We start from the raw sequence: 13,258 nt of genomic DNA, 5'->3' as shown, positions 1-13,258 counted from the left end.
ATAGTTCATACTGACCTACTAACCCATACATTACCACAGCTGTTTCACACACATTTACCACATTCAACAAAATATGTTGCAGCGACTCTTCATATTTTAACTTAAATGCTAACCATATATTTGAGTACAACATTTTTTTTTTTTTTTTTTTTATTGCAGGTCACATCGATTAGTAATACACACATTAGACTTCATCACCTGTGAGACCTGAGCAGCCTGCACACATCTGCAATTAGATACCAGAAGAAGCTGCTGCTGATCCAGAGCAACAAACAGACCAAAGATGCTGAAGCACATCTCCACCGGCCCACACACAGGTGTTACAACAGCATCCAGCAGGTGGTCGTATCTTGAGCACCTCTCTTTACATCCTATACAGTGCCACTAATGATTGTCATTAGAAACTCTGTGCACTCTCTGGTCACTGCTTTAAAAGTGAAAAATGTAAATTCACACCTTTGTTTTTGTTTTCCATTATATTGCAACAGTATTTCACCCAGCCTCTGTAATAACTGCCTGTGGTCTGTACATTATTGAGGTCCATGCAAAGCTGCGAGTATCCTCTTTAGGACAATTACAGGCTGATGATGTTTGCTGATACTATCATGACATTTATATTCAAATCTTCAAGAAAACCAGTCCAGATTGATATAATCTGAACTATAAAAACATCAAATTAATCAGTGTAAACTCCAATGGCTAACTGATGACACTATATATGGATCAGTGGGAGTCTTTTATAAGAGGAAAATGAAACGGGTAAAAAGTGTGGCATCTTTACTGCACCTGGTAAAGACGGTAACACGATGGAGAAGATGGCAAAGATGTAATACCTTTCACCCAGTACATGACTGTTTTCTGTGGCTATGTGAGTATATTGAAATGAAATTTTATGTCAGAAATAGGTTAAGAGTACATGGCTTTTGAACTTTTGAACTTGCTAATAAAAGCACTGATGTATGTTAAGAGTACATGGCTTTTGAACTTGCTAATAAAAGCACTGATGTATGTTAAGAGTACATGGCTTTTGAACTTGCTAATAAAAGCACTGATGTATTACACATAACATTACAGTGAGATAAATGATGTAAAGACAAAGAAAAATCAAACTGAAATGATATAGATGTATAACGGAAATGTTTGCAGTAACATGTGGCTGAGTACGATACAAAAACATGAGCGACATTGCTGATATTCATAACCTCGTGGGACCAGTGGGGCCTGTAAAAGGACCACTCGTGTTTCCTTCTCATAACCTGTCAGTGGCTGTTCAGTAAACACTGAGGTGTCTTCAGGTCTTCCTGAATGCATTTCAAACAATACTTGCAGTGTTTTCTACATCTTATAATAATATCATTACTTAACAAAACACCTTAACTAAAACAGACCAGTGGCCAAACAGCCTGTGAAAATGTAAATCTATTTACAAGGTAAAAATTAAATAGATTAAAAATAAATTAACAAAACTATTGGGAAATAGATTTGCCAGCATCTTGAGTGAAAAGTCCTTTCCCTAAAACATTTTCAGCTGGAGCTGCAAGAAGAAAGAAAATAAAGAACCAATTACAAGTGTCCACTTTGAAAAGTAAAAGAAGCAGAAAAGCTAAAAACTCTAGTCACCTGTCAGCAGCGTCGTTGTCAGCCTCAGCACTGCTGTCAGCTTTGGATAGTGATGTTCGCAGTGTACTGGGATCTAGAAAACATAGAAAGAGGAGGTTGGTAGAGCTGGGCGATATATCGAGTTTTTTAAAAATATCGATATATTTTTATACGAGATATAAGATGTGACAATATCCTTTATATCGATATAGTCTATGTTACGTTATAATTATAGTTGCGGAGCCGCAAGTTTGCCTCTCTTTCGTCCACTTTTGTCTTTACACAACGTTACTCGACCTCGCCTCTCCTTCACTGAACACAACTCCCCCTCCTCCCCCATCGCTTCACCTGCAGGCAGCGACAAGATGGACACGGCAAATCTCCGTTAATGAGTTACTGCGCATCGCCCCGTGCGTGGGGCTGGACGGTGTCAACGTGTTAACGAGCTAACCACGCTAACGAGCTAACCACGCTAACGCCATGCACGGCCTGAAATCCTTTCATTTTCTCAAAAGTTGACTGCGCGCCTTTTGTATGAATTCTGGTTGTGCTTGATGACCGCGAACCGATTTTATGTGATACACAGCGCTCAGCAATCTGTCAAAAAATGTTTTAGTACGACTTTGGTAAGCTACGGAGCTGCACCGCTTGATGGATTGTCGGAGCATTACGGCTACCGAGGAGCCTCGCGGAGTGATACGTACTGTGCTTAAACATAATATTACCTTATTGTGTGTGTATAAGGACCATAAATGGCACCTGTTCAGAGACATGGTTACTAAGCGGATTTCAAACTCCAGGCTGTCAGTCACGCAGTAGAAGTTGGGAACAGAGCAACTGTGAAATCTGTCTATGTTATTATGCTCAGCGTCTTTTAGTTTACATTTTGACTGCACAATTGTGAGCTCTTTGTTATGCACAAAACAACATAGTTTTCTTTTATTTATAGAGCATCATTATTTAATAAATGCTCATAATTTATTTTTGAGTAGTTTTTCTCATGTACATCTATGCTGTATGTTAATAAAAGTGCCTGTGTGACATCTGGGACACAGCTTTGACTAAGAACTCTCTTTTTGTTCTTACTTTATGGCTTTAAAAAATATCGAGATATATATCTTATATCGCCATCCAGCTAAAAAATATCGAGATATGAATTTTGGGTCATATCGCCCAGCTCTAGTTGGTACATCCATCATTTTAATGTGAGAGGAAGTTTAAATAAATAAAAACTGAAGCTGCTTCACCTTGAATCCAGCGGATCTGCGTGGCTGGGCCGTAGCCTTGCTCATTCTTTGCAGCGATCCGGAAGACGACAGCTGGTCGGTTGGAGGCAGAGCTGTCGATGTGCGCGTTGTCCAGATGGCTGGAACTGACCGAGCAGGACGTCTTGGCGCCACGGTATATCCGGATGAACGCCATCTGACCCGGCCGATCCGAAGTGGATGAGCGGCTCTTCCTCACTGCCATGTACATGGAATACTCCAGGATCCGGCCCGATGGAGATGAAGGAGCCTCCCAAGTGATGTGGACTGCATCAGTGGCCTACATGCAAACAATACCGAAAAGCACATCAAATACATTTTCCAGTTTTCCTGATCTTTGCACCAATATTTCTTGATACTGTGTGTCACCTTGGTAATCTTAACAGCAGAGGGAGCTCCAGGGAAGCCAGGCTGGCAGGTTTTGAACTCGCTGACTGGGCTGAAATCTCCCTGGCCAAAGCAGTTGATGCCTGCAACTCTGAACCTGTACGTCTGACCAGTAGCCAGCTCCTGCTTCTCTCTGCCCTGGTAGTCCTGAGGCCCTGGCAGCTTCTTCTGAAGGAGAGAGCAGAGCAAGCACAAGAGGGTAAGCTGTTCATATCTGGTTTCTTCGTAAACACCATTCACTTCATATTTTTACCTCTTTAGTGTTCGTTCCCCAACTGTTGATGGCAGACGTCACCTGTTCACCATCAGCAGGTAGGTAGTAGTTGCTGACCTCAGAGAAAAGTGCTTTGAACACGCCGACATCAAACCACACAGCGTTGTCCGGATTCTGCCGAACCTGAAGGTGATGGTTTATGGTATTAGCATGAACCAAGCTGAGAGGCAGAGTTAAAAATTCACTTTCAGAAGAAAATCCAACCTGATCTGTGCAGGCATAAAGATCTGCTGTCTTGTCTGCAGAAACCGGCTGTTTGCCTGTAAAAAGGTAAAACAATCAGCACGTTAAAATCCTCGTCAGTCAAATATCACTGACGTTAGAGCGTAAGAGCCACCATTACCTGACTGGAGCTGAGCTGAGCTGCTGAGATCTGCTGCTGCCGCCGCCTCCTGCCCAGCAGCTACAAACAGCACGCACAGAAACACAAACAATTTAAAAATGTTATAAAAACAAAATCCTGCTTTGGAGAAAAATTAAATCACATTATAGGTCACATCCGGTTCGGTAATGCAATCTGATTTTAAAATTTTAAATTTTAAATTTTAAAGTGGACCTATTAAGCATTTACATTCTGTCATAAACAGTGCAGTGCCTGCACCAAGGCTGAGTACATGATAAATAAGGATCATTTGAACTGTGACTCATACAAAGCTACTCTAGCCAAGTCAAAGAACGCACTGCTTTTGTATTTTTCAAGTTGAGTCTAAGGATTAGAAGTTATAAATTTGAGTAAGTGTTTATTTGTGCAGCCATGTTTCTGCAAACATATCTAACTTGACTATTACTGTGCAAGAGCTTAAATTCTTAAACCCCAATTGGTAACAGCAGATAGCTTCCCCTCCCTGACCTTGCGTCAGCTGGAGGCTTTTTCATATTAAAAGGGAGTTTTTCCTTCCCACTGTTGTTAAATGCTTGCTTATAGGGGGTCATCTGATTGTTGGGGTTTATTTCTGTATTACTGTAGAGTCTTTATCTTACAATATAAAAGTGGCTTGAGGTGACTGTTGTGGTGATTTGGGGTTATATAAACAAAACTGAATTGAATTGAATAAAACAGCATTTAAGCAAGAACCACCTGATAGGAGACTTACTGCAGAGTTTTAGGTTAGAGTCCTCTTTCAAGCCTCTCCCATCGATCCTCCCACCCTGTGCTTGACTGCCTGCTGAGCCATTTGAAGATTTTGCTGAAGTATCCTGCTGCACCAAAGCACCCTGAGAAAAACAAACAAACAAACAAACAAACATCAGGGAGAAAATTTAAGCACTACATCTGGACTGCTGGCGTGTTAGTGTGGCTGTATGTTAGGGTTTTTGTATTAAATCTTATTTATCGATAGTCCTGGGTTTTAAAATGATAAATACAGTTATTGTGAAATAACTTTTCCTGAGTGTTAAAATAAAGTCAGTAGAGCTCATTCAATTCATATTTTGACAGATAACCCAAAAGGCTAATAAGATTAGCACTGTACTGAACTAATGATGTGGCTGATCTGAGCTACAGCCACATAATTTTAAACTGAAGCACCGTGTAGGACTGGCAGCCTGGCAATAGCGCACATGATATTTGGGCGACTGAAGCTTTGTACAACATTAAGTCAGGAACAATAACAAGAGAAAACAAAGGGGAAAACGTGACTTCTTCAAAGACTGAAGTCACTTGGCCAATGAAATGTTTCTCCCACTGACAACACAACGCCCACATGAACAGGATTACATTTCTGGGATATCCTTACCTGGATGATTGAGCATGGATTAAGACTGACTTCTTAAAGCATCTTTACTACATTTTTAGTATGTAGAAAACAAAATGATTATATTATATTATATTATATTATATTATATTATATTATATTATATTTAAAAAAAAATTGTTTTCTGTCTTTTCTGTGAGTTTGTTTCCTGGCAATTTAAAGCCGTTTGATTCTTTCCAAAAGAAAGCAAAACAGTGGAGGTGTAGTTTTATTTTATAATTTATAGTATTTTATTTTATATTAATACCAAATGCATTTAATTGAAATTGAATTTGCTTTGTTTTTCCCACTGAAACGTTTGGACTAAATGAAGAAACAGACAGGCTCAAAACAGCAGGAACTCACATATATATGCTTTTGATAGCACAGATAATTCTGATATTCTAAATGGAAATAAAAAAAACTCTGAAACCAAATTAACCTTATGATATCTTCATAAAAAAGAACCATTACAGAAAGAAGTGATTTGATTGACATTGATGGCCGTTTTTCCCCCCATATTGCCCAGCCTTTATTATTGATACAAGGAAGACACTTACCTGTGCTGCTCCTTTCTCTTCTCGGTTTGCGGTTTCTTCATTTTGACAATGATGGGATCAAACCATTTTGCAAAGAAAGTAAAGAAAGACTGATAGTGTCAATAGTGTATTTTATGGGTCTGAAAGCATTGAAACTGTTCCCTTTTTCTACTTATTGTATTCTGTTTGCGGTGACCATTAGCGCTACACAGAAACCTTTCCATCCAACAAAGATTTTAATATAAACTGATGAAGTCACTGAAGGCTGTGCTTTCCTTACCAGCAGATTGTTTTTCCTTTCCATTCTGACCATCTACTCCTGTTGGATCCGCTGGTTTGGGGAGCAGACCACTGACTGTAGTCCTGGGGGAACTTGCAGGCTGGATCTGGAGGATATAGCAGTCTGCCGCAGCCAGGGGACGCCATGCCACATGGAGCATGCTGACAGTAGATTTGATGAGCAGTACTGCCTCTGGGGTCGCTGGTCGATCTGAGATCAAAGGATGTTTAAACAGACTTGTGCTTTTTGCCCCCCAGCACTGACCCCATTGCCCTAACTCATTCCCCCATTTCTCACCTGTTTCCAGGTACCACAGGTCCTTGCAGCACACTTGGTAGTTCCAGCTCTTGCGGTATCCATCACGACCACTCCAAACATAAAGCCTGGAACCGACACTAGCGGCGCAGTGGCCAGCCCTGGCTCTTGGCCTGCAGGCATATGGATCGTCGGTCTGTGGTCCCTGGCTCTGCAGCTGGGACTCTATATCATCATCGTTCTGCTCTGGGCCAAGGTTCTGCCAAGTCATAGTGTCTGTGATAGGAAAACCAGGTAACAGTGAGATTGCTGGCCTCCATGAAGGATGTAGGAATTCCATGGATGAGATTAAACAAAACAAAAAAACAAACAAAAACAAACAAACAAAAAGGTTCACAGCTCCAGATCTCATTTACAAAACCACTCATAAGTTATTTTAAGGGGTTATAATGAGACGCACTCACCTAAGTTGAGAACACTCAGTGAGTTAGTGCAGATCCATTCAGTTCCTAAAGCAATGTGCGTCTCTGACTCTGGAGCAGGAATCCAGCCGCCAAAAACATACATCCTGCAGACAGAGCACGTCAGAGTTTATTGAGGTACATTCTGGTTTCATACATACACAAGATCTATAAAAAAATAACACCAAAACAATGACCTGATGGCCCAGAGTATATCAAATCCTTGATTTCAAACTCAGTAACTCAAATTCTCAGGTTACTCCATACTGGACTTTGTTGTGACAATTTTCCACACCAGGTAGAGCACATTCTTAACCTCTGAGCTTAAAAAGGTTCTCACACACCATGTATATTTAAAAAAAAAAATAATACAAATTAAATAAAGCTGGCATGGTAACAAACTAACAATGAACAGCGATAAGCCTCAGTCTTTTAAATTCCACAAACATACATGTTTTGGGGGGGCAGAGAGGAAAAAAACCCAACTCAACAAGAAAAACAATGTCAAACTTTATTATACAGTACTGTGCAAAACTTTTGAGCCACCCTCCACTTCTTTCTTTAAAACGTAACTTATAAAACTCTGCAGTGTGTCTTTAAACATTAAAAAAATAAAAAGGAAATTGGACTACTACAAAAATAAAGAAAAAGAAAAATAAAATATGACCATTGATCAACAATCACTGACCAAAACCCACTGATCAATGGCCATGAGTACCATTCACAGAGAGTTGGGGAATGGCTGCAATCGCAGCATTGTAAGATGGCGAAAGAATGCGAAGCGGATGGCACAACACGGAAGAGCAACCTCATCAGGCCAGGACTCTGCAGTTTATTTACACCTACAGGCCAGTGGACACTCTTTCAACGATGAGGATGTACACATCCTGGACAGGGAGGAACGCTGGGTTTGAGCGCGAGTCAAGGAGGCCATTTACGTGAAAAGGGAAAGACCATCTCTGAATCGAGGAGGGGCCTAAGGGTACATCTTTCGCCATCTTACAATGCTGTGATTGCAGCCATTCCCAACTCTCTGTGAATGGTACTCATGGCCATTGATCAGTGTTCTTTGATCAGTGGGTTTTGGTCAGTGATTGTTGATCAATGGTCATGGGAATTTGCATAATTATGATTAAGGAACTGACCTCACAGCCCGTTGTTCCTCAGTGGGCTGGTTTCAGTCATTATGCAAATGTACTGTTTATAAGGTTTGGGGAAACCTGCAGTCAGCTGAGACTGAAGAAGTCACTTGGATGAGTGACGAAACGTTTCTCCCACAAAACGCTACGTCCAGATGAACAGATTCAACTTTTGGAGAAATAAAATATAAAAAAAAATAAAACAAAGCTCTCTATGCACGGTTCTTGACCAATTAGCTCAAGGCCAAACTAAGTTTGGAGGTCTGGAGCAACTGAATCTGTGTATCAACAGCAGATGACCCTGCTTTGTAATTTTACATGCCCTACCACTTCATTTATGTTGGATTTGCTGTCATTCCCAATGGCTTTCACGTTGTTATAATACCACAAACAGCTGAGTGTGGAATATTTATTAGTGAAGAAATGTCATGACTAGACTTTGTTGCAAAGCTGCCATCCTATCACAGTACCACACTAGAATTCACCAAGCTCCTGAGAGCAACTAATTCTTTCACGAATGTTTGTAGAAGCAGTCTGAATGCCTAGGAGCTTGATTTGATCCACCCGTGGCCATGAAAGAGATTGAAACACCTGAATTCAATGACTTGGATGGGTGAATACTTTTGCCAGTATAGTGTAGCATTATGGTCAGGCTGAACTGAAATATGAACATGTTTTATCAACATAGATAAGCATTTAATAAAGTTAAGCTGCATTATCAGATTTAGCCACATAGAAGAATATAAAGTAGCTTTTTGTGCCAGACAGGGACACAAAAAGCTCTCTGGTGTTAATACATAAGAAGCTTACTTGTTTCCGATGACACTAGCCGAATGAAGACTTCTGGGAAGTGGTGTGGAACCTTTTGTTTCCGGCATTGACCAAACCATTGTGTCTAACGACGACAAAGAAACGACAGAGGTGTGTTTAAATATTCCAAACTCCTGCTCCTCATTACCAATTAGAAATGAAGACATGCAAACAGGGCTTAAAACATCAAAGAGAAAAATCAGGGTGTTAAACACTTCACTTCTTGCATTCTGATGATTTTCTATTTAGCAATTTGAGCTTTTCCAGAATTAATATTTTATGTTATTTCAGTTAATTTATCAACCCTTGAACTTAATAAGCTTGTGCACATTTTAAACCCCCCCCCCCCCCCCCCAAAAAAAACCTCTCAATTTATTTGGGATGACTGTTTTCTAATTATTAGGATCTCAGCGGACTCGCATGTGGTCTTCCATCGACTCCACACTTGCATTTAGGTTTTGTTTTTTTTGTTATGCTATTGAGAGAATGATAGTTGGCAACAATCACAACCATAAATATCACTAGTGCAATTTAAATTTTAATCCAAGTAAACATCAATATAAAGCTTTTTTTCTCCAGCTAGTCAATATGATCTATAAAACAAAGATGACTCCTACCAAGATCAAGCTGCCAGAGGTCATCTAGCCGACTTCCTTGCATCCCTCCAAAGATGTAAAGCTTCGGGGAACCAAGGCCAGTGTAGGCAACTGATGTATGGGACTCCCGTGCAGAAGGACCACGGCCCTTTGTGTCTGGGATGTTCCAGCCTCTGGCCCCTGACACTGACTGGAGCTCCAATTCATACAAGTCTCCCAAATACCTAAAATGGGAAAACCCAATAAACCACAGAGCACTTACAGGTTTTTACACCATTCTTGAGAGTAAAGATGTATTTGCATAGTACCTTGGCACGTTGCCATTGGGATCCTCGCTATCATTGGCCAGCCCTCCAAACAGGTAGCATTTATTACCCACAAGAGTGAAGCTGTGTCCGATCCGAGGGCACGGCAGTGAGCCATTTCTGGGTACCCTTGGCTTCAGCTTCTTCCACAGCCAGCGACTAGCCTGAGAAACAAAAAACATCTTTTAACATCTTCCCCATAACAGCAGCAGAGTTAGAAGAAACTGCAGTGAAAAAAGAGAGACAGTGTTACCTGGAGTTCATAGAGGCTGTTGGTGTATTTCCCAAACTCAACCATTCCACCAAAGACCAGTATTCGAGTACCTTCACAAACGAAGCCATGGGCTGCACAGCCAGGAGGGATGTCACCCCTAACCGCAGGTAGAAACCACTGCTTTGAGACTGGGAAAAAGGGTAGCTGTTAGCCAATGTATCAGACATAATGTCTTAATAATGTTTAATGCACTGGCCAAAGCTGGCCTGGAGACAATTCATGCATTCACGTTAAATATATTTTTACATTTATCATGTACAAATTAACCCAAATTACACCTTAAGTAACAAAAAGAACTTCATATAGTTAATATGCTATTTAGTTCAGTGCTGTCTAAGTGCATGTTTTCACTATCACACGAAAGTCCGTTATGAGTCACGTTCAAACACTCGGTACCGGAATAGTCTCGAGTTCCGCTGGCACTTTATCGCACACAGTAAGCTTTGTTTAATTTATGCCATGCTTCTTTGCGAAATTTTATGTATTCAAGCTAACTGCTAACGCTAATTAAACAAAGGATGTGACGTTCTTACTTTTTTTGGCTCTTGCTCAAATTCACTTTATAGTTCACTACATTTCGGAACTATAAAACTCTCCTGCTCAAGTAAGTCGATTGTTTACAAACATCAAAAAAAACAACAACAACCAAATAATATCGTGCACATGCAATTTTGTAATTTTGCGGTTGTTTTACAAAGATATATATAACACATATATATAAAACAAAAGCCCGTGGTGGAGGGCTCGTTAGCTTAAGGGGTCGTTTCCCTCTCGAGCATGCTAAAAACATTAGCCGCTAACCTGCTAGTTAGCGTGAATGCTAACGTTAGCTCACCAGTGTTGTAAACATGGAGATCCTCCGCTATCCCTTCGTTTCCACCACCGAAAACGACGATGAGCTCTCGGATTGAGACTGCACGGTGTCCATGCCTGGACCGAGGTATCACTCCTGTAACGGAATGCACTTTCCTCCACTGCGGCTCCTCTTCGCCGCTCGTCATTTTCCCGTTGGGGAGCCCAAAGTTTGGCGCTGTTGACGCTTTAAAGATGGGGGCGGACCGGAGAGGGCATCAGGAACTTCAACCAAAGAGGACCAAACAAATAGGAAGTCTCACTCTGGTCTTTGGTTTGTCTTAATTTTTTTGTATATCAGATTTTGGGAGCTTGAAGAGTACTCCAGAGCAGTTTGTTAAATCCATAACGTGAAGAGATGGAGAACTTTTCTGTGGAAGCACATATTCTTGATGCCTGTGACAATTGACTTTACACATGCATATCTGTCTATTTGTAGTCTTTTCATCTGAAAAATATTTCCCATTATTTATTTTTATTTTTATTTTGGGTGGAAGGGGGGGAGGGGTTACAAAAAACACGAAGTTTTGATTTCCATTTGTGGCAAAATATGTTCACATGTGCACAGTCTGTGTGGAGTAAATATATCATGAAAGATTTGTTTATGTCTTATTAAGTTTTAACTTGTGTTTGAGCAGATTGGTTACCAGACAGAATAACTGTCTTTCAGTGCAACTTGGCTTCTGTTATCCTTTCTCTCATTTGTCTGTGCTGTTTTGCATGTCCTGATGCTGTATGGCTGTATTGTTATAATTTTGATACTGACTTAACATTTAAAGGTGTATCTTGTAATTACCCTTTGGAAGAAGTAACTAAAACCTTCACCACCAGTGGGCAGTGTTTGGCAAGTGAGTGTCTTGAAATGGTTTCAAATGTGCATAGCTGTGCTTTCACTCTTGATGTAACCATACCCACCATCTCACCAAGAGCCTTTTACCTTTTTGTAGGCCACCAAAAATGGGTGACCGTGGTTCATGGGGTTGGGAAGCTCATCTTGTAACCGGAAGGTTGCCAGTTTGATCCCCAGCTCTGTTTGTCTTGGTCGTTGTGTCCTTGGGCAAGACACTTCACCTACTGGTGATGGCCAGAGGGGCCGATGGCGCGATATGGCAGCCTTGCTTCTGTCAGTCTGCCCCAGGGCAGCTGTGGCTACAACTGTAGCTTGCCTCCACCAGTGTGTGAGAGTGAATGATTAGTGGAATTGTAAAGCGCTATGTAAATGCAGTCCATTATTAAAAATGACTTGCCTTGTTAAATTCAGTCCTCTGAATTCTCTTGGTAGTTTTAGTTTTTTCTAATGTTATCAACTACTTTAAAAGACAGGTATTTAAAAAAAGTACTTTTAAGCGCAGCAGTGTGTGCTGCACGCAGTATAGAATGTTGCTCGATTGCACTGCATGTCACAAGCTAAACAGTCAAATGACATAAGGACAACATGCAAAACCACACAGTCAAATGAGAGGAAGTGCAACAGGATGACACATGTAAAGTTGCACTCACACAGACTAATCTTTTATTAGGTGAGAAAAAACCTGCACAATAGTTTGCTATTATTTTGCCCACAAGTGAAGCACAGGTCAAAGCAGAAAAGACAGAGAATTGTTTTCTCATGTGTTTGCCTCACACAGTCAGACAGCATCTGAACGTAACTTTATCACAAGAGGAATTTCATAGGAAACCCAGCATTCAAACCTCCACCCAGGGACATTTACATAACAATTTCAAATTGATCTGTGTTGCGTTATGGAAAGTAACCTGACATTGTGCACCGACAAACAAGCTCCACCACCTGTTGGGTAAGCATTACCTGTCAGTGTCTGTACCTGTCATTACATTGTGTTTTTCCTGTTGGGTTAAATTAGCCTCTGACTGCTTGAGGACTCTGAACTGTCTCACATGCGACCCCTATCGGCATGCAATAATAAACGATTGCAGAATTAGATGTCATGAAGGGTGCATGATATAAATGATGCAACAGCTGTTGGCATGGCATTGGAGGCCACTGTGACACACACACTAAAAAAGTCTTTAATGCAGAATTTAACTATACAGCACTGTCTGACTTAGACACAACAGGTTTCTCATTGCTTAAAAAAGCAAAATCTGATTAATATTTTATGGGAAATTCTGTCTGTTGACCAGTATGTGACTAGACTGTGTGAGGTCGGTTGATGTTGCTCTCTGGTGTGGGTTTGGAGATGGAAATTTCAGGGAGTGCAGAGAGTGGGCTGCGCTTATGTTGAGGCGTGGTTCATCTTTGCATACATAAACGATCTTTCCCTTTCTCTTCCAACAGTCTGCGGTTCACCTCTCCAGATTGAAAGGCACCTTTCAAGGGTTTCAGCTGATGCGTCATCCATTAAAGTCCTCAGCCCCCCCCCCCCATACTAAGTAATTAGTCGAGAGCATTATAGGTTTTATATTAAATTGTTTAAATATTACACATATATTTATTAATTAAACTTAATCAAGTTTTTGCTGTCTAAGTG

At 40.7% G+C, this 13,258-nt stretch overlaps 1 protein-coding gene across 2 annotated transcripts; it reads right to left on the bottom strand.

Annotated features, from left to right (window-relative positions):
* Positions 1-132: 132 nt before the first annotated feature.
* On the bottom strand, positions 133-11,165 carry hcfc2 (host cell factor C2). 2 transcript variants are annotated; one of them, XM_031735689.2, is made up of 17 exons: positions 10,753-11,165; positions 9,897-10,045; positions 9,647-9,807; positions 9,360-9,562; positions 8,743-8,827; positions 6,797-6,900; positions 6,375-6,608; positions 6,078-6,287; positions 5,819-5,853; positions 4,620-4,740; positions 3,869-3,928; positions 3,730-3,785; positions 3,505-3,648; positions 3,234-3,416; positions 2,847-3,144; positions 1,621-1,693; positions 133-1,534 (listed from the first exon to the last, which is right to left on the bottom strand). In XM_031735689.2, exons 1-17 carry the CDS (start codon positions 10,916-10,918, stop codon positions 1,525-1,527), a joined length of 2,292 nt encoding a protein of 763 aa, XP_031591549.2. In that variant the 5' UTR covers positions 10,919-11,165; the 3' UTR covers positions 133-1,524. The 2 variants fall into 2 exon arrangements, with proteins under 2 accessions (XP_031591549.2, XP_031591548.2); XM_031735688.2 differs by having other exon boundaries at positions 3,234-3,419; positions 10,753-11,162.
* Positions 11,166-13,258: the final 2,093 nt, after the last annotated feature.

This window comes from Oreochromis aureus, linkage group 17 (genome assembly GCF_013358895.1).
Source record: "Oreochromis aureus strain Israel breed Guangdong linkage group 17, ZZ_aureus, whole genome shotgun sequence".
Taxonomy (NCBI): domain Eukaryota; kingdom Metazoa; phylum Chordata; class Actinopteri; order Cichliformes; family Cichlidae; genus Oreochromis; species Oreochromis aureus.
Note: the sequence above shows the minus strand (reverse complement) of the source record. Positions and strands in the feature narration are given on the sequence as shown.

Coding starts and splice junctions, on each gene's coding strand:
- hcfc2 (XM_031735688.2), bottom strand. CDS start 10,918: ATGACGAGCGGCGAAGAGGAGCCGCAGTGGAGGAAAGTGCATTCCGTT. Junction 10,046..10,752: donor TCTCCATGTTTACAACACTG/GTGAGCTAACGT, acceptor CCTTTTTCCCAG/TCTCAAAGCAGTGGTTTCTA. Junction 3,145..3,233: donor CTGCTGTTAAGATTACCAAG/GTGACACACAGT, acceptor GTTTGCATGTAG/GCCACTGATGCAGTCCACAT.